A 22964-nucleotide genomic window follows, 5' to 3' on the forward strand; every position below is an offset into this window, starting at 1 on the left:
GAGAAGCAGGGTGGGCGCCCTCCGCCTCGGGGCCCCACTCTGGGGCAGGGTCAGGCAGGGGCCGGACTCTGTTCACCCCAACCTCCTGCAGCCCCCACGTCACCCCACCCTCCTGCCGTCCCCACCCCCACTCCACCTCCGAGTCCAATCCACGTTCCCAAGGGCTGCCAGGCTGGAACCCACATGTGGGCCAGCAGGGTAGGGCCGGGGCACCGACCCCATATCTTGTCCGTAGGCCTGTGTTCAGGGCCTGGGACACCAGTCCCTCCTCTTCTGCCAGCGGCCTATCCGCAGGGTCACTGCTATTTCTGCCAAAGGGGAGAGGTAATTATAGCTCAGGCGGCCTGACGCAGGCCGGCCACAGACCGCCCCGCAGCGGACCAGCAGCGGCACCAGGCCAGAGCGGCAAGAGGCTGGAGGGACCGTGTCTCTCTGGGGGAAGGTGGCGGGTGGGGGGGGTGGGGGGGGCGCTACGGCCAGGCCTGGGCCGGGACCACACTGACATCCTGTCACTGGAGACGCCACAGAGCCTGGCTTCACGGCCCCAGGGGGAGCCAGGTGAGATCCAGCTCAGGGGGTGAGTAGAGGCTCACTTCCCATTTGGGAACGAAGCTGCTAGAGAAGATTCCCAGCCAGAGAAGCAGGAGAGAACCTGCCATGGGCAGGTGGGCAGGCGGGCAGGCGGGGAGGTGGACCAGCCCCCTCCGAACCCCAAGTCTTGTCTGAAAAGTGCGGGTGGTGGGTGCTCTCACTCCCTGGCGCTCTGAGCCCCCTCCTCTGTGGCCTGGCCTGACCCGAGGACCCCGGCCAGCCCTCCCTCTACACTCCTGCTTGAGGCGCAGCCGTCTGTGGGTCAAGCGGGGGACTTGGCCAGTTCCCACCACAAAGTTGGGGCACGGGTCTCTATGAATCTCCCCTGGTGATGAGCCAAGCACGGTCCTTTCAGAAGCCACCCGTGGCCAGAAATCTTGTCATTTTGCAGGGGCAGCAGGCTCAGGCATAGACGCCTGCCCCAAAGGCCCCCAAGGGTGCTGCTGAGGATAGGTCAACGTGGGCACAGCCAAGCTGAGCAGGGAATGGTCTCTTACTCGGGTCATCGAGCCCCAGCCCCAGCATTCGGGACCCTCAGGGAACCGGCCCTTTTCTGAGCTGATCTGATCAGAGGAAGTCCCCATCCTGGCCCACTGTGCACGTGGGTCACCCCTCCAGTTCAGAACGTGCCGCTCACTGGGCACCTACTCTGTGCAGGCATGTTATCTCCACCTTTACAACATGCTGGATGGCTTGCAAACGCCCACCATTGTACGGGGGCCTGGAACTCGGGCTGGGTGACCCCCTGGGTCTCACTGTGGCCAGGGCTGGGGTCCACCTGCTCCCATGTGCCTGGGGCTCTCCAGGCCAAGGTCGGCCATTCCAGAGCACCCCACTGCACCCGGCAGGCACCCGGCCATCACCCTGAGCTGCTGTTGCCCCACGTCCTAATGTGCAGAGACTTGGGGGAGGGTCCTTGGGGACTGTCAGGACAGCTCCCGCTCCCCATGCCCCCGACCCCAGGCAGGAGAGCCCAGTGAGCGAGAGGCCGGCCCCGGGGGCGTCCCCAGGGGTTCTCCCCTTGCTCACATCAGAAGTGTGTGTTATCTGGGGATCTGCCAGCCTGTTCCGCGCTGTGAGTGCTGGGCTGGGGGCGGCCAGCCGGGCCCGGGAGCCCCCGCCCTCCCGCGGGGAGGCCGGCCTCAGGGTGTCTGTGGCCTCCTGTCCGCTTCTCCGGCCGGAAGAAGGTGCGGCTCGCATCTTGTGCGCTCGGCCCCCCGCCCCCGCCGTTCGGCCACGCCGCTCGGGGGAGGGGGAGGGCACACGGCACCCACGGCCACCGAGCCCCGCTGTGATGGCCTCCTCGGCGGCCAGACCGTCCAGAGGCCACTGCCCACTGCTGTAATGGAAACTTCTCAGCGGGCTCGTGAGCCGCGACAGCTCGGGTTCCCGCTCGGCTCCGGGCTCCGATCAGCCGCGGGTGGGGGGCCGGGCAGGTGGGCGAGCCACCCGGAGGTGCGGCGCCTGCAGGAGCCCAGGTGGGCATGTGTACGCGGTGTGGGCACGCACGGGGGTGTGGGTGTGTGGCGCGCACGTGTGGGGAGCCGTGCGTGTATGTGGTGTGCGCACGGGGGGGTGGGGGGGGGGCTCGTGGCTCCGGCCTCTGTGCGGTGACGTCCTGCCACAGTTCTCCCACCTGCACCAACCCCGGGGGCCCCTGGAGGAGGTGTCTGTCACCAGCCCCAGGTGAGCGGGGGGAGCCCAGGCCTCTCACTGGAGATGGGCCGGGGCGCGAGGAGACCCTCAGCTTGCCCAGGGCTACGGGACCCGGCCAGGTCCTCCGTGGCCTGAACCCCAGGGTCCAGCGGGTGGACCCCAGGCACGGCGCGGGGTGGGAGGGGTGACAGGGAGCCAGCGTGGCTGCTGACCTGGCCGCCCGCCACAAGGTCAGAGCTGAGGAAGGCCCCTTCCCCACGCAGGACTGCACTACACGGGGGGGTCTCAGAGGGACCCCCGGCGAGGACGGAGACACCTGCAGGCAGTGGGTGGTCAGTGGGCGTGGGGAGGAGTGGGGCACAGAGTGGGGCGCACGGCCCGGCCCCGGGTTGTGGGGGGAGGGAGTGACAAGCCTACCGGGTGGTCACAGAGCAACGGCAGGTCAGGTGGCCCAGCCCGGGGGGCTCGGTGCCGTCGGAGGCGTTGGGCCAGGCTGGAACTGGCCCGGCCCGCCTCACACACGCCCGGAGGTCGGCGGGAGAGGCGAGCCGGGGCCGGGTGCAGAGGCTCAGCCCCTGTGGGCCAACCCCCACCCTCTGCGGGGACTTGATGCACAGCCTCGGCCAGACCTGCGCTCCTGCAAGGGAGGGCGGGAGGGCCTGAGGCTCCCCGCTCAGCACCCCGGGGCCCACCTGGCCTGGAGCAGGAGATCCGGGGACTCAGCAGGAGATCAGCGTCCTGCGGCCCACCTGTGCCCAGCCAGGCAGGCCCCCACCAGAGACAAGGCTCCAGCCACCGGCAGGCCCCGTCCCAAGGGGGCTCTGAGACCTGGCAGGCCTCAGTTTCCCCACCCCCAGGGAGAAGCAAGTGTGGCCTCAAGAAGGTCAGAGGCTGTTGCCCGAGAAGGCCCGCCCTGACGGGGCGGGGGGAGGGGAGCGGCGGTGACACACTGCAGGCCCAGGCCTGAGCTATTTTCCACCCTTTATCACCCATCTGTCACGAGCGGCCTCAGAGTGGAGAGCACTCGTGTTACACACTGTCGCTGCCAGAGGCCCGAGGGTGGGGGCCTGCCGGGCGGCCGGAGGAGGCCCGCGGTGGGGCAGGAGGGGGTACCAAGAGCAGTCTTCGCCTCCCCCTGTGCTACGGGGTAGGGAAACTGAGGCCCAGGGCAGTCACGCTGTTGAACAAGGTCACCAGGCCAAAGAAGGACAGAGCCCAGGACTCCAGCAAAGGCCCCCGCTTCCTCTCGGAGGAAATGACATTTAAGGGGGAGCCGGAGCCGGAACAAGACCGCCCGTGGGGCGAGGCCAGCGGGGCAGGGGCAGCGGGCAGCCGGAGGGCAGGGGGACCGCCCAGCGGCAGACGGCGGCCCAGGCAAAGGCACTTGGCCAGAGAAGGCCCAGCGCCCCCGAGAGCCGCAGGGAAAGGGCACATCCCCCAGAAAGTCCTCGCTGCCCTCGTGGGGGTGGGGCGGCCCCAGAGGCAGGGACCCCCACCCCCGGTGTCCGGGTGGCCAGGGAAGCCCCGCGTCCATTTCCCCATATATCCATTTCCTGCCCGGGCCCCCCGCTCCCAGTGCCCTCAAAGGACTAATGCTCGATGCCTGGCTTCACCTGCACGGGTGCCTGGCGGGGTCTGTGCCCGGAGAAGGGCTGGGGAAGGTCTCAAAAGTCAAGAGCCCTTCAAAGTCTGCAAAAGAAAACCCACGCGAGAAGGGCCACAGGTAGGGACGACAGGTGCTTAGCGATCACAGGCTCACAGGTGGGAGCGGGGAGGCTCCCACCTGACACCTGATAAGTAAGCGAGTTAAACCTGGGACAGAGAGGGAGGGACAGAGAGGGAGGGAGACGGAGACAGAGTCTGTGCAGAACCGAGGGGCCGCCCCACCAGCCCGAACCCCTCAAGGAGGACGGGACCCTCCGGAGCAGCGCCCCCAGCCCCACGGAACCCCAACAGTGCCTGCCCTTCACTCACCCCCAGAGTCTCCCCCACGAAAGGGGGAAGCAAGAGCTTTATTGCAACTTTACCCGAGGCCTCAGAGCAGTGTGAGGACAAGAATAAAATGCAAACTTCCTGCCCACCCAGTATCGGAGGCTGGCTGTAAATTACGGACGGCAGCCTGTGGGACGTTAGGCAGCTGTGAAAGCTGACGATGAGGGACCCTGTGGCCACCGGGGAGGGTGCAGCCTCGTCTCCTCGTGGGCGGGGCTGACAGGAGAATCCCCTCCGGAATTCTACTCCTACCAGGGTTGCTTGTACAATAAGCAACGTCTTCGCTTGTCTTAGGACCATGCTCCGATAAATGAGGACTGCAGGGCAGACCTTGAGCCCCGACTCCCGGCCAGAGACACGACATCAGACCAGAAAGAATGAAGAGGCCGCTCCGAGCTCGACGCAGCCAGGGGCAGGGAGGGTAAGGCAGGGTCCCGGACAAGCCCCCATCCCAGGCTCAGCCATCTGGGCTTCTGCTGGGGTGGGAAGGGGGAGCAGGGGCGGGAGGCTCGGTCCCTGCCCTTGCCCTGAGCTGTCCCCGGCCCCAGGGGAGGAATCACCGGGGTGGGGAGTTCTCCAAAGGTGTGGTCTGGCAGAGAGGGCTGGAGCCTCGCAGGGTGGGACACGGCAGAGGTGCACGGCCAGGGCGGAGGGCGGCGTGCAGTCTGCAAGGGCAGGGAGGGCGGGCCGGGAGGTCTGCACAGGGAGAGACAGCGGATGAGGCAGAGGAAGCAGGAGCCACGGAGGGCTCTGGAGCGAGGCAGCAGCAAGTCTGGATGCTTCCCTGGCAAGGTCCCCTCGCAGCCCAGGGAGGAGGGTGTACGAGTAGGGGAGGAGGGGGTGGAGAGAGGAGGGCCAGGGTGTCCTGTGAGGGTGCAGGTGTGGAAGCCCAGGCCAGGGCAAAGTGGGAACCAACTTCAGACCCGGGTCCTGACCTAATGTCGGTGCTCACCGCCAGGCCGGGCAGGCCGCAGGCACAGGCGTCCCAACCGACGAGAGGGGACAGCCACGAGCTGGGCCAAACCCCAGGACTAGGTGGGTCTCGTGTGCCCCCCAGAAGGCCGGCAGCAGGCTCTGTGCCGCCAGGGCCCCTCAGCCGGGAGCCACTGAGCAAGGGGCCTGCCTGGGCTCAGAACAGCCTGTTATGGCCAGTTTACAGATGGAAACACTGAGGCTCAGAGCAGTCCGGTAACTCTACTTTCCAAACTCATTGTGGGTGGGAGGGTGGCCCCTGGGCGGGCCCCTGTGTCCAGGCTCCGTCCGTCCCCAGCCCCGGTCTCATGCTCAGATCCGTCACCCCGTCCACGGGGGAGTGACAGAGGCCCGCTGTGTGACCCACGCCAGGTACTGACCTCGAACAGGCCTGGCTCGGGGCAGGGGGACAGCGGCGGGCATGAGCGTGCTGGGACTCCGTGAGGTTTTGTGTGGGCGGCTCGGCCGTGAAGACAGGCCTCGGTGGATATTCAGTTACCGTCGTCCTCATCACGACCGACCCGTAAAAGTTGTTACAGACACCATCGGGACTGGTGACCAGGAGACACGGGCCTGTGCGGACACGGACCACAGCCGTGGCACCACTAAAGCCTCCGTCCTTTGGGCCGGCCCCGATGGCTTTGTTCCAGGCCCCACCGGTCACCCGGGGGGCTGGGGCTGGGGCTGGAGGTGGGGCGGTCCACAGGGGGCACCTCGTCTCCCGCGCCCCGGGGGCTCACGGCTCCCCTCTGCGTCCCCCCCCCCCCAGGAGGGCTACAAGAGGTGTCCCCCCTCCATCCTGAGGCAGAGCCGGCCGGAGCGCCGCAGCCGCGGGGCCGAGCCACAGAAGACCGCCAGGCACGTGCGGTTCCGGGAGCCCCCGGAGGTGGCCGTCCACTGTAAGGGCAGAACGCGGCCAGCAGGCCCGGGGACAGGTGGGGCGGGGGGACACGTGTCCTGGGACCCGCAGAAGGCCCTCTGAAGGGACCCCGATGACCCCAACGAAACCCGGGCCCACGGGTCAGTCTGCACACAGAGTAACAGTCAACAGAACAGCAAGTGGCAGGAAAACAGTAAACCCACAGCTGCCCAAATCGCTACCGTCCTCTGGAGGGAAGGCCGGCGGGCGGGCGTCCCCAGCGGCCCACCCGCTCCTCCCTGCGGCGCCCCTCAGCTGCTCCCACCGCCGTCCGCCTCCCAGCCCCAGCCCCAGAGCCCCTCACCGCCGCCGCCCTCCCCGCCCCCGGCCCACCTCACGCCTGCTTCGGCCCTTCCCTCGGGACCGGCCCCTGTGTCCGCTGGCTGCACCGGGTGGCCACGGACTCAGAGGCTTCGAGCAAGCCACAGTGATTATCGCAGTGACCCCACGGGTCAGGGGCGTGGACCCGGTGTAGCCTGTGCTCTGCTCAGGCCTGGCTCTCCGGGCTGCCGTCCAGGTGTGGCCCGGGACTGCCTCTCATCTGAGGCCTGCGTCCGTCCCAAGCTCACTTGCCGTTTGCAGAAGTCGATTCCTTGCAGCTCTACAACTCAGCAGCTGCACCTCTGAGAGCAGCACCAGGCCCTCCCTCCGCTCCTGATTAGGTCGGGCCCACCCAAGATAATCTCCCTTTGGAGGGGACTCCAAGTCAGCTGACCGGGGCCTGCATCTCAGCTGCAGAATCCTTTCCCCTTCGCTTTATTCTCTTGGGTAGAAGCGAGTCACGGGCCCCAACCGGGGAGGGAACGACACAAAAACGGGGACAGTAGGGAGCTAGGAATCACGGGGGCGTCTTACATTCTGCCCACCACAGCCCCCCAGGCAAGACCTCACTTCCTGAGACCTGCCGAGCTGTGGATGAAACTCTCTGCCCGACACGTGTTAGGGTCTCCCTGGATGGCCCGTCACGAGCATCCCGGCCCGGCCCCATTCCTCTCCCGATGCCGGGGGCCTCTTGCAAGGCTCCTCCTGCCTGCTCTTCGCCCCCAGCCCCCTGGCCTCCGCGCTCACCCCCAGGAGCCTTCCAACAGCTCTCTATGGATGGGGCACCGGGGCCCAGGCGGTCCGGGGGTGGTCGGGGCCCCCCCCAGGAGACTGCGCAGGATGGGAGTGAGGGTCCTCTACAGGCTCTCCCCCCCCCAGCCACCCGTGGGGTCACCACACCCCACACTGCACAGGCCATGAGAACAGCGCCCAGCCTCTCGGGGTCCCCGAGCCCCGGCAGCTTGAACCTGGGGCAGCGAGGCTGGGACAGACCCTGGAGGGCCCTGCACTTTCCCCTTGTGAAACGGGGTGGCTGTGTCCGACCCGGCCCTTCTCGGGCTCCTTTGGGGGGTGGGCGTGGCACACGAGGCCCTGAGGGCGCGGGGCAGGCTGAGGTCGTGTGCGCCCCCAAGCCGGGGCCTGCCCGCCCAACCGCGTCTCCATTCTCCTCCGCAGACATCGCCAGCAGGGAGTCCACTACAGCCACCAAGGGTGAGTCTGAGCCCTCCCCACACCCCCACACCCCGTGCCCAGACCACGCTCGCCACACCCCCGGTGCCTCCAGCAGGTCCCCCCCCCCCAGCCCCTGACACACACGGTTGGCAACAGCACCCCTCTGGGTCCTGCCCCCTTACTCCTGTCCCAAGGGAGGGTGCCAGAGGCAGGGCCAACAGAGGCCCCAGGCAGGGGTGGGAGATGGACGGCAGGGGGGGGGGTGCTCCACACCCCATGGGGACCACAGGGGGCACCCGGGGACCCACCACCCTCCCTGCAGCCTCCCCGCCAGCCCCGCAGGAGCAGGGAGCCCCAGGCTCACCCGGGGCCCCCTCCGCCCCCAGTGCTCGGCCGGCCCAGGTCCCGCGGCGGCTCCCTGCTCCTGCGGCTGTCCGTGTGTCTCCTGCTGGTGCTCGTGCTGGGTCTGTACTGCGGCCGGGCCGAGCGGGTGACACTGGCCCTCGAGGACCTCCGGGCCCGGCTCCTCGTGCTTGCCCTGCGCCTGAGGCACACGGCCGTCACCTGCTGGCACCGCCTGCTGCAGCTGTGACCGCGGCCAGATGCTCGCCCCCACCCCCCACGGCCCCCCGTCGTGCAGGGCGGGAGCCCCCGCTGGGGTCTGGGGGCTCCCGGGGGGTGCGGGCCCGGAGCCCTGGCTCTGGAGCAGCAGGCAGCCCACCCATCCAGTCAGGGCCCCGCTTGCATGTGTTGGGGTCCACCGTGAGGTTCTACCAGAAAACCGATTCCTCTGCCTGCTTCGGGCCCCAGAGAGCCCTCACCCCAGTGGGAACTCTCCGTATCCTTGGGCCAGGCCCGGAGGCGGACGCGTGGGGCCCCTTGAAGACAGGGACACCGGCCCTGTGCCCGCGAGACCCCTCGGAGGTAAAACTGGACCTTGCTGCTTGGGGCTTGTGGGGCCTGGACCTCAAAACCCCGCGGAGGCACACGGGTCTGGCTGTTGGCGTGGGGCCCTCCCCACTGCGGCCGCGTGCGTGCAGGGCGGGGCCTGGCCTCTCCCCTTGGTGCTGGTGGTGGGGCCCCAGCCTCTGGGCCCAGGTCTGACCCCGAGGCCTCAGGGACCCTCTCGTGCCCCGGGGGAAACATGTGCCGCCCGCGACCTCCGCCGTCCACCCGGAGCGGCCGAGAGGCAGCCCGCTCTGCCCGGACCCCCACGGCCTCCGGAGCACGGCGCGTGCGCCCGGACCCCAGGTGGTGCCACACGCCAGCCACAGTGCCTCTGAGTCCCGTGACCCTGTGCAGACACCGTGCCGTCGCTCGTGCTGCAAGGCCATGGGGACCCGAGTGGTCCGGACCCCCGCCTGGAGGGGGGCCTGGGAAAAGCGGGGAGGCCCGTGGTCAGACACCAGGAGGGACTGCCAGGAAGACGCCATCTCCCGCAGCAACCCGCAGACAAGCGTCCACGGGACGGCCAGTGCCGTGCCGCTCCTTCCCGGGGTGACGCTCGAAGTGCCTGTCCCCATTACCAAAGTGGGGACACACTGGTTTTCTATTAAAACGCACTGCCACCTCTTTTATTCGTCTGGGGGTTTTTACCCAAAGGAGCGAAACGGGGACCATTTGCTATGGAATTGGCTTCATCGGCTAAAGCAGAGGTGGGGGCAGTGGGGAAGCCTTTTCTGCCGGGCCTCAGGGCCTGGGGCGGTGGTTACAGGGTTCGGGATTCAGGGGGCCCGGGTGGAGAGGAGGGGCCGGTCTCCAGAAGCAGGAGCCGACAGGGGCCATGGTGGGGGGAGGACCCCAGCCCTCAGGGACCATCCGGGGTCACAGCCGGTTCTAGCACGACCAGGGTGGTTACCACCTCCCGCAGCAACCCAGCCCTCCCCCCAGGACCCCACCTCGCCTCACCCCAGCCCCCGAAGAGGACGGGCAGATTACTACCCATCTTCCAGATGGGGAAACTGAGGCTCAGAGAGGCAGGTCACATGTCCAAGCCCGTGGGGCGGCCACAAGCCTCAGGGTCAGCCCCTCAAGCCCTGGTCCCGCCCTGGGGCAGTCCCGCCATGAGGCGTGAGGCAGCCCCCTCCTCACAGCCACTGCTCTCGGCCAAGAGCCCGTGACGGCAAAGACATCCCGGGTCCGGAGGGCCCACAGGCCGTGAGCACCTGCTTTGGGGAGACCACTGCTCAGGCTGTGCACACCCTGAGAGGTCCGAAATCCCGCGTCCAGCCGTGCGCCCCGGGAAGCCCCGGAGCCCGCGCGGACGCGAAGGTCCGAAACCGGAGAGGCCAGGCCCTCATCCCGGCAAGGTTCTGAAGCGACAGGAACAAACACAAGGCAGTTTTTACATCGTAGGAGCGGACGAAACACCGGAAGCCAGGACGCTGAAGGTGGATGGAGGTTGGGGCCGGGGGCGCAGAGGCTCCATTGTCCACAACAAGGCTCAGGACTTTGTGTTTATTTGGACGTTGAACAACAGACACACCAGGCTTAAGAATCATTACTTTCGGTTTTCGTCAGGAGTGGAGTTAAGACAAAGATGTCTGTTATCCACGCGCAGCTGGGAGAAGCAGAAGCGATCGGGGGGGCCCTTCCTGCCCAGCCCTGGGGGACCCAGCTGTCCCCTCCCTGGAAGCCCCCCGCTGGCCTGACACGGGTCTGTGCCAGCGACAACCCCACTCTACCAGTGACACCTGCAGGTAAGTGGGCGCACGTCTCCCCTAGCCTGACCGAGGGGAGGCCCCAGACCGGGCCGGGCGCTCCAGGAGCGGCAGCTGCCAAGGGCGGGCACAAACCTGCCGTGGACCCTGGGGCTCCAGGAGGCCACGTCCCGCCCCTCCTCCTCTGCCCCGGGGCCTGGCTGTTGCTGGGAGCAGAGCGGAGCGCTCAGGGGCTGGAGAGGGTCCCCTCAGCTCGTGCATGAGGGCGGAGCTGAGACCAGATGGGCTTGGGGGCCTCAGTTCTCCCAAAACAGCTCCCCCAGCAACCCAGCTGCTCTGTCTGACATTCTCGGCCGGGCCGAGCGCCTCTGAGATGCCAGGAGGTGACGGGAGGCCTCCCTTCCCTGGCCCAGGCTGCCTGCCCCACTCGGCACCTCGCCCCGGGCCCGCGTCCGTGGCCTCGGGAGATCCGTGCCCCCATGTGGGAGACCAAACCAGCCCCTGGCAGCGCGAGGCATGGATGCGGGGAGCCAGGCGTCTCCTTCCCTGGAGGGTGGGGAGCAGCAGGAGGGTCAGCCCGGGAGACGAGAACGGGGTGCCCCACTCCTGCAGAGGAGCACTGCGTGCAGATGTGGAAGCCGGGGAGCCCGCGAGGAGGGGGGTCCACAGCCCAGCAGCGCAGGTGGCTCATCACTGAGCTCTGGGGTCACGGGTCCGCCCGGCTCCTCCACCTGCCCCCGTGTGGACGGGGTCATGCCCTCTGGCGGCCTCAGTGCTCCAGGCTCCGTCCATCAGACGGGAAGGCAGCCCCTCCACCGGGGGGGGGGGGGGGCCGGGGGCACAGGGGGCGTCCCGGTGGACGAAGGCCAGAGGAGCCGCTGTGTCCTCACCAGCCCTGACGTCTGCTCACACCTTGCGGCACGCACGCACTCACGCTCACGGCTGTGCACACACATTCCCATCCATGCTCACACACTCGTGTGTGCACATGCACGTGCTCACATTCCTGCGCACACTCACTCACACTTGTGAATGTGAGCTCACGTAGAGCTACACGCTCACACACTCACACCTTCCCGTGCACTTCCATGCGTGTGCACACGCTCGTGTCACACACGCACTAATATCACACAGACACATCCACACGCTCACATGCACTCACATGCACGCTCACATGCACTCACACGCTCACCCAGACGCCTACAGTGGCACCTGCCCCACCCCATCCTCCCTAGGGGGCGCTGTGCCCCTCAGCCCGTGTCCCCGCCTCCCCCACCTCCCCACCCTGTGACACACACGTTGGGGCCCGAGGAGCCTCCAGGCAGGGCCACCCGGGGCTCCCCCGGCAAGTCCCATGGCAGAGGACGAGGGGCACCGGGCGCGGGCCCCCGGCCCTGACACCACGGCCACTTTCCAGGACACCCACACAGCCACCACCTGACTCAGGGCAACACCACTGCCCTATGCTTTTGACGCTGAGACCAGGCCTGGCCACCTGAGCACCACGAAGCAGGAGCACAGGGAACCGGGCCCTGCGGCAGGGGCGGGGGGTGCAGGGCCAGAAGGTGGGGAACACACTGCCGGAGAGCTCCCTCCTGCACCCACCCCCCAGCTCCCAGGCCACAGAAGTCTTGGCCCACGCACTGCTCAGGAGCAAGGGACAAGAGCGACACGTGGTCCTCGTGGGCTGGGGTCACTCTGGGGACGCAGGCTGCCCGACAGAATCGCACACAGAATCACACCCGGGCAAGCCGGCAAGGTGACGGAGACGGCTCCCAGCCGTGGCGTGCAGGCGAGCCCTACGGCAGAGGTGCCCTAGAGTCTGGACCCCCGCTCAGCAGGCCTGCCCGGCCAGCGCCCCCCGGAAAGGCCGGCCGTGCAAGCACGGAGCCCGGAGGAGGCCCCTGCGTGGCCCTGAGGGCCGGCGCCCACCCGGGGCAGCCGCCACGCTCAGGGTGGGGGTGGGGGGCTCGGTGAGCGGGCTCACTCACTTTGCACGGTGCCGAGGGGGGACATGCAAGGCGAGGGGCAGGTGGGGCCAGGCAGGGCCCCCCGCTGCTCCCCCAGGTGGGGCTGTGAGCCCCGGGGCGAGGCGGGGGTTGGGGGGGCATCTGGGGGCCGGGCTCCCCCGCCCGCACCTAGATGACCGCGCTCTTCTCCTCCTGGAAGGAGGTGCGGGGGGTCGGCCTGGCCAGCAGCAGCTCCTTCTCGTGGACCAGGCTGTCCAACAGGTCCTCCTGGCGGTAGTTGTGGTAGACTTTCAGGAAAGCCAGGATGGTGACGGCCAGCCAGGCCAGCCACGAGGCCCAGAGGCCGAACTACACAGAGGGCAGAGGCAGGGTCAGGAGGCCGGCCGGCCCGCAACCCCCCTGCCCCGGGGTCCGCCTCGCCTCCTCCCCCACACGCCCATCCCTCCCTGGCATCTGGCGGCCTGCCCTCTGAACCCCGAGCTGCACGATGCTTCTGGGGGTCTGCCCACCCTCGCCCCCAGGCAGCCCAGCCCACCCGGCCCCAAGGAGAGCCCGCCCATGACAGAGCCACCTCCAGCTGCTGGGGTGAATTGACCTTTATCGGCTTCTCCCAAACAGCTGAAGGAGAAACAATTTAACGGAACCAGGCCTGAGCCACAGGCAACAGATCCTCATGTGAGGTTGTCACCAGACTCAGCTCGCGCCTTCCTAATCTAATTGGCACAAGTAGCCCCGAAGCATTTTCCATTCCATCTTCGTGAAGGAGTCTCTGGTGCTTTCAGCTCATGTCAGCAAAGAACCTTGGACCCACCAGATGTGCCACCCCCCAGCGGGCTCCTCTCCAAAGGAAGAGTCCTCAGATCAGCCACGGGCCCATGTGAGCCCTGAGAGGCCAGTCTGGGGTCCAAACATGGACCTGGATGCCAGCAAGCCCTGCCCAGGGCTGGAAGAAGCCAACCCCACCTGCGCACCCCGCAGCAGCGTCGTCTGCCTAGACACAAATGTGGACTCAGACACAGGCCCTCACTGACCCCTGACAAGCCCCAACACACCTGTATCCCAGCCAATGGGTCCCCAGAGAGGCACCGGGTCTCCTGGAGGCCAGGCAGGGGGAGGGTCTCTGCCCCCCCACACCGTTCCTCAGACATGGCATCTGCTTCCCCTGGCCAGGCAGTAACCACAAGCCCCCCAGCATCTATCGGAGGGTCCCCGCTCCAAGCGCCCTGCCCCGGACTGCAGACCAGGGATCTGATGCCTGGTTTCCTTTCCTGGCACACAGCCACTCCCTCACCCCCTGAACCTCACTTCCGCAGTTAGCTCACGCTGGCCCCTCCTCCTAGGAGCCCAATGCCTCACCCCTCTCCACATCCACCTGCGAGAACCCTCACTCAGTCTCTGAGATCCAGCTCTTCCAACCCCTCCTCCAGGAAGCCTTCCCGACTATACCACTCACTCAGCTGTATCTCCGTTGCTTGGCCCCATCCTCGACCTCCCCTGGATGAGAGCGAGAGCGTTTGGAGACAGTCTGTGTATCCGGTGTATTCAGCAGTGAATGGAATCCTCCCCACGATGCATGCTTCCCTGCCTAGCAGAACAGCCCCGCCTACCCGGCACCCCCTCCCACCAGAACAGCCCCGCCTACCTAGCAGCCCCTCCTACCTGAACATCCCCGCCTACCCGGCAGCCCCTCCTACCAGAACAGCCCCGCCTACCCGGCAGCCCCGCCTACCAAAACAGCCCCGCCTACCTGGCAACGAGTCTCTCCTACCTGAAAAACCCCGCCTACCAGAACAGCCCCGCCTACCCGGCAGCCCCGCCTGCCTGAACAGCCCTGCCTACCAGAACAGCCCGCCTACCTAGCAGCCCCTCCTACCTGAACATCCCTGCCTACCCGGCACCCTCTCCCACCAGAACAGCCCCGCCTACTTGGCAGCCCCCACTACCTGAACAACCCGGCCTACCCAGCAGCCCCTCCTACCAGAACAGCCCCGCCTACCAAAGCAGCCCTGCCTACCTGGCAACCAGTGTCTCCTACCTGAACATCCCCGCCTACCCGGCAGCTCCTCCTACCAGAACAGCCCCGCCTGCCTGAACAGCCCTGCCTACCAGAACAGGCCGCCTACCCAGCAGCCCCACCTACATGAACAGCCCCGCCTACCCGGTAGCCCTACCTACCTCAACAACCCCGCCTACCCAGCAGCCCCTCCTACCAGAACAGCCCGCCTACCCAGGAGCCCCTCCTACCTGAACATCCCCGCCTACCCGGCAGCCCCTCCTACCAGAACAGCCCCGCCTGCCTGAACAGCCCTGCCTACCAGAACAGCCCGCCTACCCGGCAGCCTCGCCTACCAGAATAGCCCCCGCCTACCCAGAAGCCCCTCCTACCTGAACAACCCCGCCTACCGGGACAGGCCCGCCTACCCAGCAGCCCCACCTACATGAACAGCCCCGCTTACCCGGTAGCCCCACCTACCAGAACGGCCCCGCCTGCCTGAACAGCCCTGCCTACCAGAACAGCCCGCTTACCCGGGAGCCCCGCCTACCAGAATAGCCCCCGCCTACCCAGAAGCCCCTCCTACCTGAACAACCCCGCCTACCGGGACAGGCCCGCCTACCCGGCAGCCCCACCTACCTGGGCGATGGCAAACTGGTCGTAGAAGGCAGAGTTGTCCACGTTAAGCTCCAAGTTGATGTCCTGGAGCTCTTCGCAGCTGAAACACCAAGGCGCAGGGTGGCAGGTGACGCCAGGACACGGGGCATGGGGAGCGGCATGCAGCACCCCCAAACGGTGAGGCAACTGTCCTAGCCCCAAAGGCTTCATCCCTGGCCCCCTCCAACCAGAAGCTTCTGCTCCCGCTCCTCCCCATCCCTATCGCTGTCTTCCAAACCCTCCACGACCAAATCCGGCCCAGCACTCAGCCCAGGCCTCTGCCCGCGAAGGCAGCACAGGGCGGGATCTCCAGGGCCTGTGCTGTGTAGCCATATCCGGCCCTCCAGGGTCGAGTGCGCTGGGCCTACGTACCCCCTCCCCCCACACACATTCGGCCTGGATCCACCTCCAGGGTGTGGGAGGTGCCCTACTTTCACTGAAGGGGGTATTGAGGCCAAGGGGGCGGGTCCCAGGAAGTCCCTGGCCAGGTGTGCACAGGTGGGGGCACAGGCAGGAAGGACAAAACCCCGAGCTCAGAATGGGATTCATGCGCCAAGACGCCGGCTGGGGGCAGTGGGGGTGGGGCGGGGCCCAGGCGCACCTGTGGGACACGGTGCCCTTCTCGGTGATGGCATCACACCACATGGTGAAGCCCACGCTCACAATGGTGCTGGCGATGAAGACGAGAAAGACCACAGAGGCGCTGACCAGAAGGTTCAGGAAGGCGTAGAGGAAGGAGCTTCAGCAAAGGACAGGAGGGGACAGTCACCGCGCGCCACCACCAGGGTCCCCATGACACCCCAGCAGTGCCAGGAGACAGCTGGCGTGTGGGCCCGATAGGGTGACGGGGCCCTGTGGGGCCGCCAGGGCCACTTTCCCGTCCCTCACTGTCCCTCACCCCGAAGTCCCATGCTGACCCCAGGCTGCCCAGCCCAACCTCCCGGAGACCCAGCGTGGGGACACGTGTCAGCACCGCCTTCCGGAGGAGGCAGAGCCAAGACTGAACCCCAGGACGTTTGGTCCCAGAGCGTCAGGACCAGCGCATGCTGACAAAGCAGGACGCCCTTCCCAGGCCGTTCCTGACGCGGCTGCCCTGAGGCCACGTGCCCACGTGGTCATCGACGCCGCTGGCCTGCACCTGCGTCAGGGGCTTGTGGTGTGACCCCGCCCTCATCTCCCCACTGCATCCTAAGGCCCAGCTGTGCCCGGGGAGGGGGTGGGGGACGCAGGAGGCAGGGCCAGGAGGACAGAGCTCACTCGGGGTCCACACGACACGGCCCCACCAAGGTGCCTACACAGGACACCAGCGTTTGCTCTCCGGCCGAGGGGGGCGTGTGGCTGGGGCACGGCAGCCCACCCCGCCAGACGCCCCTGCCCCACTACCCGCCATCTCCAAATCGCCCCCTGGAGACTCAGAGTCCCGGGTCTGGCTGAGCCTGGGGACCTGTAGGGTGGGAGGACAGGGACGCCCTCAGGGGGGACGCCAGCCCCGGCCACACCTACCGCGTGGACATCTGTCCATCGACACATGGAGTGTGAGGGGCGAGATCGACCCAAACTGGCTTCACAGAGAACACATCCTAGAGGTCTCAGCCGGGGCCCCAGCCAGGAAATCGTGAAAGCTGCTGTCGGATGCGGTGGCTTCCCCCGGGACGAAGCGGGATGCACGCACCGTCCATTTTGCATTTGTCCCCGCCTGCACCCGCCACGCGCTGACTGAGCACCCCCTCACCCTGTGCTGGGCCCTGAGGACAAAGAAATAACCATGCCCCGGTCCTGGCCCCGGGAGGCACCCCAGCCTTGGGCGGGCGATCAACCGCGGCCAGCAGCACGTCCAGCAGGGCCAGGGCTGGGGGCGTGAACAGGAGGCCGGAGGCCCGAGGCTGCAGTCCCAGAATCATAGCCAGCGGGTCTGCGCCCACGTTCACACGGATGCGCGGCACGTCAGCACCACTCCCAGCTGACCAGGGCCATCGTCAGGGCCGTGACCGGACAGCTCAGTGTCCAGGTCACGCGTGTTTGCGGCGCAAACCTCCCTGCGTTCGACTCCCGGCGCGGCCTGAGCCGGCCGGGCGTTTCGTCATGGGTGGGTGGGCGCCGTGCCCCCTGCTCACTGCAGACGGCCCGAGGGCTGCTGAGTTCCCCGACTCTGCAGATCATTGCCTCTCCATCCTCTGCCCAGGGGGCTGACCCAAGTAGACCACGGCAATGACCCCTCTCCCCGGCTCCTGGTTGAGCCCAGCCAGTGGGGACCGGGCAGGGGTGGAAGGAGAGGCAGTGAGTGTTCATCCCCAGGCCTCTGCTGGGGGGGACGTGGGGAGGGGGGATGCCCCCTGGGTGGCCGTCCCTCCACTGAAGGTCACCACGTCTCTTCCGGTGCCTGCAGCCAGAGGAGGTGACAGGGCCGTCACAGGGCCCAGGCCTGACCCACATCCTCGTCTCTGCCGACCGCCCTCCTCAGGTTACCCTCACGTGCGTGAGCCTGAGCATCTGTTCCCAGCTGGGACCCCGACAGACAGCTCCAGACCGCAAAATCCACCTGGCCCTGGGCGCTCTGAATAAGAGGCCCGGAGTTACAAAGAGGGGTACGTTGGGGCCAACCCCACCTCCGAGGCTGTCACTGGGGACAGCAGCGTGTCAGCTCCAGCCACCTCTTTGCCAGCGGGGTGACCTTCAGCAAGTCACTTTCTGCGCCTCAATTTCTCCCTCTGTAAATTGGGCAGCAAGAGCCCCCCACTGGGTCACTTTGGAAACTGAGGGAGCCTGCGTGGGCAGGGGGCTTCCTCCTGAGCATGAGCACCCCCTCCCTCCCCGGGACAAGCCTCCACCCGCCGCCAGAGCCCTGGGCTGGCGCACCTGCAGCCCTGCGCGTGGGGCTCGGCCTGTGGCTGCGGAGACGGAAGCATGGGAGCAGCATCAGCCACCAGATGCAAGGAGCCGATGGCTGGGGGCCAGCTGTGCCCCCTGTGGACCGCGTGGGGCTAAGCAGGGCTGGGAGAGTCCACGGGGGCCCTCCTTCCCAGGAGCGAATGCTCCAAGGAAAGCAGAGGCTACCCAGAGCCTACACCCCGGCTTTGGATGGCCACTCCGCTCCAGCCCAGGAGAACAAAGGGGTCCCGGGGGGCCAGGACCGAGCGTCCACAGGCGGAGCAAAGAAGCCGCCCGCCTTGGGCATGAAGGCCGGCTCCCTAGGTGCCCGCCACCTGCCAGCAGCCTTCCGCCATCACGCCAGGCACCCTGCCCTGCAGGTGCCCGGCATCCTGGATGAGCCAGCTGCTGCCCTCAGCAGGACTTCCTGGAAGAGGGGGGTATGACCAGGGTGCAGAGGATGTGTTTGCTGGGCAGTCCCCAACCTCAAGTCCTGCTCCCCCTCATGGGGGGGGGGGCGGCATCCCCCATGTCCGGCACCAAATTCTAGAGAGGCACACCCGGCTCCATGCTCCCTCTGTGGCCAAAACCACCCCCAGGGAAGCCTGCTCAGCCTGAGACACAGCTCCCACTCCCTGGGGGGCGGGAACAACATAACCTTCCGTAGCCAGAAACTTCCAGCCGCATCCATGTTAAACAGGCACAACTGGGGGCTCTCCTCCCATGACAGGAACACGGAGTCCCCGAGCCATCAGACAGGGGAGGGTGTGGGGCTGCGGTCATCCCAACAGCCTCCTCCTACTCCCCAAGTCCATCTCTGGCTCCTTCCATGGAACCTGTCTGGGCTGCAGAGTTCTGAAGAACTGGGTGTGTCCAGAGCCTCATTCGACTCGGCCCTCAGAGTCCACAGTGCCCCCCCCCACCCCGCCCTGCTCCCCAAGGACCCATCAGCCTGCGGCCCTAAACAGGAAGCTCGGCACACATGGGGTTAAGTCCATCTTTCTCCCACGACCACCACTGCCTCTCAGGGTGCCAGGCCGGATGTGCTGTCTCCATGGTGACAGTTATCCGGAAAGCCCTGGGAGCGACTGCAGGCTGGGGGACAAGTGTGGGCAGGCAGATGGGTTGTTCTGACCCAGCACTCCCCAGCCGTGGATCACAAACCGAGGCCACCTGTACCCTCCACTGCCCTGGGCCCCCCCCCAGGCCTGTGACCCACCCCGGCCTCGCCCAGTGTCCCCAGCCAGCAAGCACCCGAGGAAGCCCCAGAGGCCTCTGTTTCACAGGCCCATTACTTCAGCCACAACCAGGATGACGCTTCCTGCAAGCTGTCCCCACCCTTAGCCCCTTATTCTCCTGGGCACAAGCTGTCCAGGGCCCCACTCTGTCCAGGGACATACCGTACGTGAGGGGGGAGCTGGCACCATGGACAGGGTCTAGCTCAGGCGCCAGGGACCCGGCCCCGAGCCCTTTCACACAGCCCAAAGGGCAGGGCTCTGCCCTGGGTCTCGGCAGGGTCCTGGCTGGTCTCTGAACGTGGACTCAAGAGAATTAGTGTGCACACAACCCCGAAGCAGACCCCAAGGCTGACAGCAGCAGTGATGTCCTTGATGAGCTGGACACCCGGAGGGCCCTCACCACCCCACGAGCTCACTCTAACCGCCCTTCCCGGCCTCCTGTCTGTCCCGAGTCCCCTACTGTCCCAGCACCCGCTCGCCTGCTCTACACGGCTGGACCGACACCTGAGCCGGGACCGGCTTCTCCAGGCCCCCATCTTGCCTGCCCATGAGGCAGGCCCAACCTTTCTGGGGGCCCAGGACTTGGCCCGGCAGGCCTGCAGGGCTGACCCCTCGGCCAGACTATGGATCTGAAGACCCCAGGGCTGGGGGAGTGGCTGCGAGGGAGCAGACCTCACACGCAGGCCTCCTTTCCGTCTTCATTCAACAAACGCTAATCTGTGACTCCCAAGGTCAGCCCTGAGCACACAGAACCTGTCTTGGGTTCATCCAGCCCGGGGGGGGGGGGCCCCTCAGACGGAGCCACTCCTGGGTATCCATCAGGGGGAGCTCTGGCCTCGTCCTACCACCAGACCCGGATGAAGGCTTGACCCTTGGACAGATGTCACAGCGGGCTGGCTGCTGAGGGCACCTCGTCCCTATAAGACAAATGGCCTAAAGGTGTTCAGGGTCTAGCCGGTGAGGGCCTGCAAGCAGGCAGGGCCCGGCCTCTGGGGCTCACAGCAATGTGGGGCTCCAGAGCCCCAGGGACCCCCAGAGACTGGGAGCAGGGCAGGGAGGGCTGAGAGCCCCAGAGCCTGTGGGAAAGAAATCTCGGTCACTCAGACGGGGCAGCAAATCTAGGGACAGCAGTAACAGCAGCTTCTGTCCTTTGTCAACTCACAGCTGTACCAGGGGGGCCTCCTGAGGGTGCTTGTCTTACAGGGACGAGGTGGGACGATGGGCCTGTGCCCACTGCCCCCAGCCTCCCGGACGGCAGGGACCTCGGCTCCCCTACCCTGCTGGCCGTCCTCTCCTCCTCAGACCCTGTCTCATATGCAGAGAGGCTTCCCCTGTCCCCATCTGCACAGGGACACTGACTACGGTAACACCCAAGGTCGGCAACATGCATGCACGTGACACCTGAAATCCCTCCTGGGGACACCAGCCGTCGAGTGGGCTGAGGGAAGTAAGAGGCCTGTGGCAGGGCAGGATGGCCCCCTGGACTGGCCTGGGCTCACCGGGGCAGAGTTCCAGCCCCACAGCGCCCCCCCCCCCCCCACCGCCCCCAGAGGCCTGCCCAGGCTGACATGCGGCTTCCCGCAGACCCTGAATCCAGAAACAGTGATGCGCTGAGCTGTGCCCTGACAACGTATGTCCAAGTCTTCGCCTCAGGACAGATGCCTGTGACCTTAACTGGAGACGGGGTCTTTGCACGTGTCATTCAGCTAAAGACCTCAGGATGAGGTGCACCTTAAATCTAATGACTGGTGTCTTTATAAGAAGAGGGGAAGAAACAGAGAGAGAAAAGAGGCCATGTGAAGACAGACAGCGACAGGAGCGGCAAAGCCCCAGCCAAGGAATGTCAAGGGTTGTGGGCAGGCACCAGAAGCTGGCCTGGAAAGGATTCTCCCTCCAGAGGGAGCCTGCCCTGCCAGCCCCTTGATCTCCGACCCTCGGCCTCCAGACCCGTGGGGGAATAAATTGTTTACGGCCTCAGTGTCTGTGATCTTTGCTGCACCAGCCCCGGAGACCCACACGTGTGTGTGTTGCTGGACCTCACCCTCCTCCGAGTGTGTCAGCCCCCACGCTGGGCTCTGCCTCGGCTGCTCGGGTCCTCTTTACCCTGCCACCCTGTCATTCCTCCCTGGCCCCTCTGAGGGCTCTCCAGAGTCCCTGCTTGAGCCTTCTACCCGCTCGGCCTCTCAGAGCAACAGCTTCTCTCTCACATCCCCAAAAGAAGAGAATAGGCCCCCAAACTGCCAAAGAGTGATGTGTGGAGGCCAGTGGGGGGGCAGAGTTTGGGAGAAGGCCCGGATCTCCCCTGTGGATGTGAGGGCAGGCAAGGGCAGGATGGCCTCCTGGGAGCACAGCACAGCAGTCCACGGCAAGGGGCGTGGTGGGTCCACAGAGGGTCCCACAGGCTGGAGGTGCACGGAACGCTACTGGCTGAGGACCCCAGGTGAACCACATCCCACTCTCTCACAGAATTGTGCCAGGGCAGGGAAAGGCGAAGGGGGATGCGGAGGCCAGGAGGGAGGGAGGCCTCAGGGACCTGAGGCTCCCGTCTTACAACCCCAGCCAAGGTCCGAGCACTGGCCGTAGACCCAGAGAGGGTTCCCTCTGGCCTTTGCCCCACCACCATCCTTCCCAGGAGGATGGGGGTGAGGGGAGGACTGCCCCGTCTGCCTGATCAATCACCAGCCTGGCCTGGTCCCTCCCCTCCACCAGAGGAGCACCCAGGCCCAGACCTGCTAGGGGCTGTGCAAAGCACTGATGGGTGTGGGCCCAGCTGAGCCAGCAAGCCAGGGAGGGCCCAGGGCTGCTCCCAGATGACAAGGCAATATTTGCGCCCCAGGAGCAGGGGAGGTAAATGCCCAAAGCGAGAGGTGACGCACACTCGGGGAGGGAAGCACTGGCCTTGTAGGGAGTGCGAGTGACCCTCGGGGTCCCGGGTTCTGCGCAAAGGGCAGTTGGCACGGAGGAGGGGAGCTCCGAGGGCTGACATTTTAGGGCCCGCGAGCTCCCGGGGAAGAGGGAGGGGCCGTGGCTCCTCCTCGAGGGGGGAGGGCCTGGGGGGCGCTGCGGGCACGGCAGGGACGCCGTGCGGGGGCTGAGGGCTGCGTCCGCCAGGCCCCCACTTACCCCTCGTGTCCCTTGCACAGGAAGAAGAGCGTGCGCCAGGCGTGCGCGGCGGCGAGCAGCAGGGAGAGGAGGCTGGCGAGCAGGCTGAAGCGGCAGGCGGCCGGCGGGCCCCACTCCTGCACCGTGAAGCGCTCGCGCTCCTGCACCGTCAGGTTGGCGCTCAGCCACATGCCCTCGGTGAACAGCAGGCAGCGGCCGCGGAAGTCGTGGCCGTTCTCGGACAGCGGCACCACCACCACGAAGCTGAAGAGGAAGGCCAGGAAGTAGCAGACGCACTGCGCGAAGAGGAAATTGTTGAGCGCCATGGCTGGCCCGGGCGCGCCCAGGAAGCGGCCGGCGGAGGCCGCGGGGCCGGGCAGGCGGCGCGGGGCGCGGGGCGCGGGGCGCGGGCCGCGGGCCGGGCCGGGGCCGCGCGGGAGACTGCGCAGTGGCGGCGCCGGCGGGTCCCGCGCGCCCCGCCCGGGACGCGTGCGCAGCGGCCGGGCGCGGGCGGCGCCTGCGGTCAGCACCACGGACAGCTCCGGGCGGCCCGCGGGCCCAGGGGACCGCGCGGGGCGCGTGCGGACGCAGGGATGCGGGCGCGAGGACGCTGGCGCAGGGATGCGGGCGCGGAGCGGTAACGCAAGGGGGACGGGGCGTGTTGCTAGGTCCGCGTACGGGAGACTGGACTGTGCCATTACTGGCACCAGGAGCTACCTGGGTGGGCCTCACATGGGCTGCCTGTGTCCCCAGTCCCCCGTGAGCCTTAAGGAAAGAAGGCTGAGAGGTCCAGGAGGGATGTGTCGGAGATGCCCACAGTGCTGGGTGGGAGTCAGGTTGCAGTCCAGGCCG

The 22964-nt window shown here is 67.0% G+C and overlaps 2 protein-coding genes across 7 annotated transcripts; one reads left to right on the forward strand and one right to left on the reverse strand.

Moving 5' to 3' along the window:
* Nucleotides 1-460: 460 nt before the first annotated feature.
* On the forward strand, nt 461-9199 carry CB3H14orf180 (chromosome B3 C14orf180 homolog). 6 transcript variants are annotated; one of them, XM_042940721.1, is made up of 5 exons: nt 461-577; nt 4534-4660; nt 5981-6110; nt 7628-7663; nt 8011-8304. In XM_042940721.1, the coding sequence occupies exons 2-5, from the start codon at nt 4550-4552 to the stop codon at nt 8214-8216; spliced, it is 483 nt and encodes a 160-aa protein (XP_042796655.1). In that variant the 5' UTR covers nt 461-577; nt 4534-4549; the 3' UTR covers nt 8217-8304. The 6 variants fall into 6 exon arrangements, with proteins under 6 accessions (XP_042796655.1, XP_042796654.1, XP_042796656.1 ...); XM_042940720.1 differs by having other exon boundaries at nt 461-558; XM_042940722.1 differs by lacking the exon at nt 461-577 and adding an exon at nt 1883-2069.
* A 2994-nt stretch (nt 9200-12193) lies between these two features.
* Nucleotides 12194-22438, reverse strand: TMEM179 (transmembrane protein 179). The gene is made up of 4 exons (XM_042940726.1): nt 22134-22438; nt 15506-15643; nt 14887-14965; nt 12194-12602 (listed from the first exon to the last, which is right to left on the reverse strand). Exons 1-4 carry the CDS (start codon nt 22436-22438, stop codon nt 12423-12425), a joined length of 702 nt encoding a protein of 233 aa, XP_042796660.1. The 3' UTR covers nt 12194-12422.
* Nucleotides 22439-22964: the final 526 nt, after the last annotated feature.

This window comes from Panthera leo, chromosome B3 (assembly GCF_018350215.1).
Source record: "Panthera leo isolate Ple1 chromosome B3, P.leo_Ple1_pat1.1, whole genome shotgun sequence".
Classification (NCBI taxonomy): domain Eukaryota; kingdom Metazoa; phylum Chordata; class Mammalia; order Carnivora; family Felidae; genus Panthera; species Panthera leo.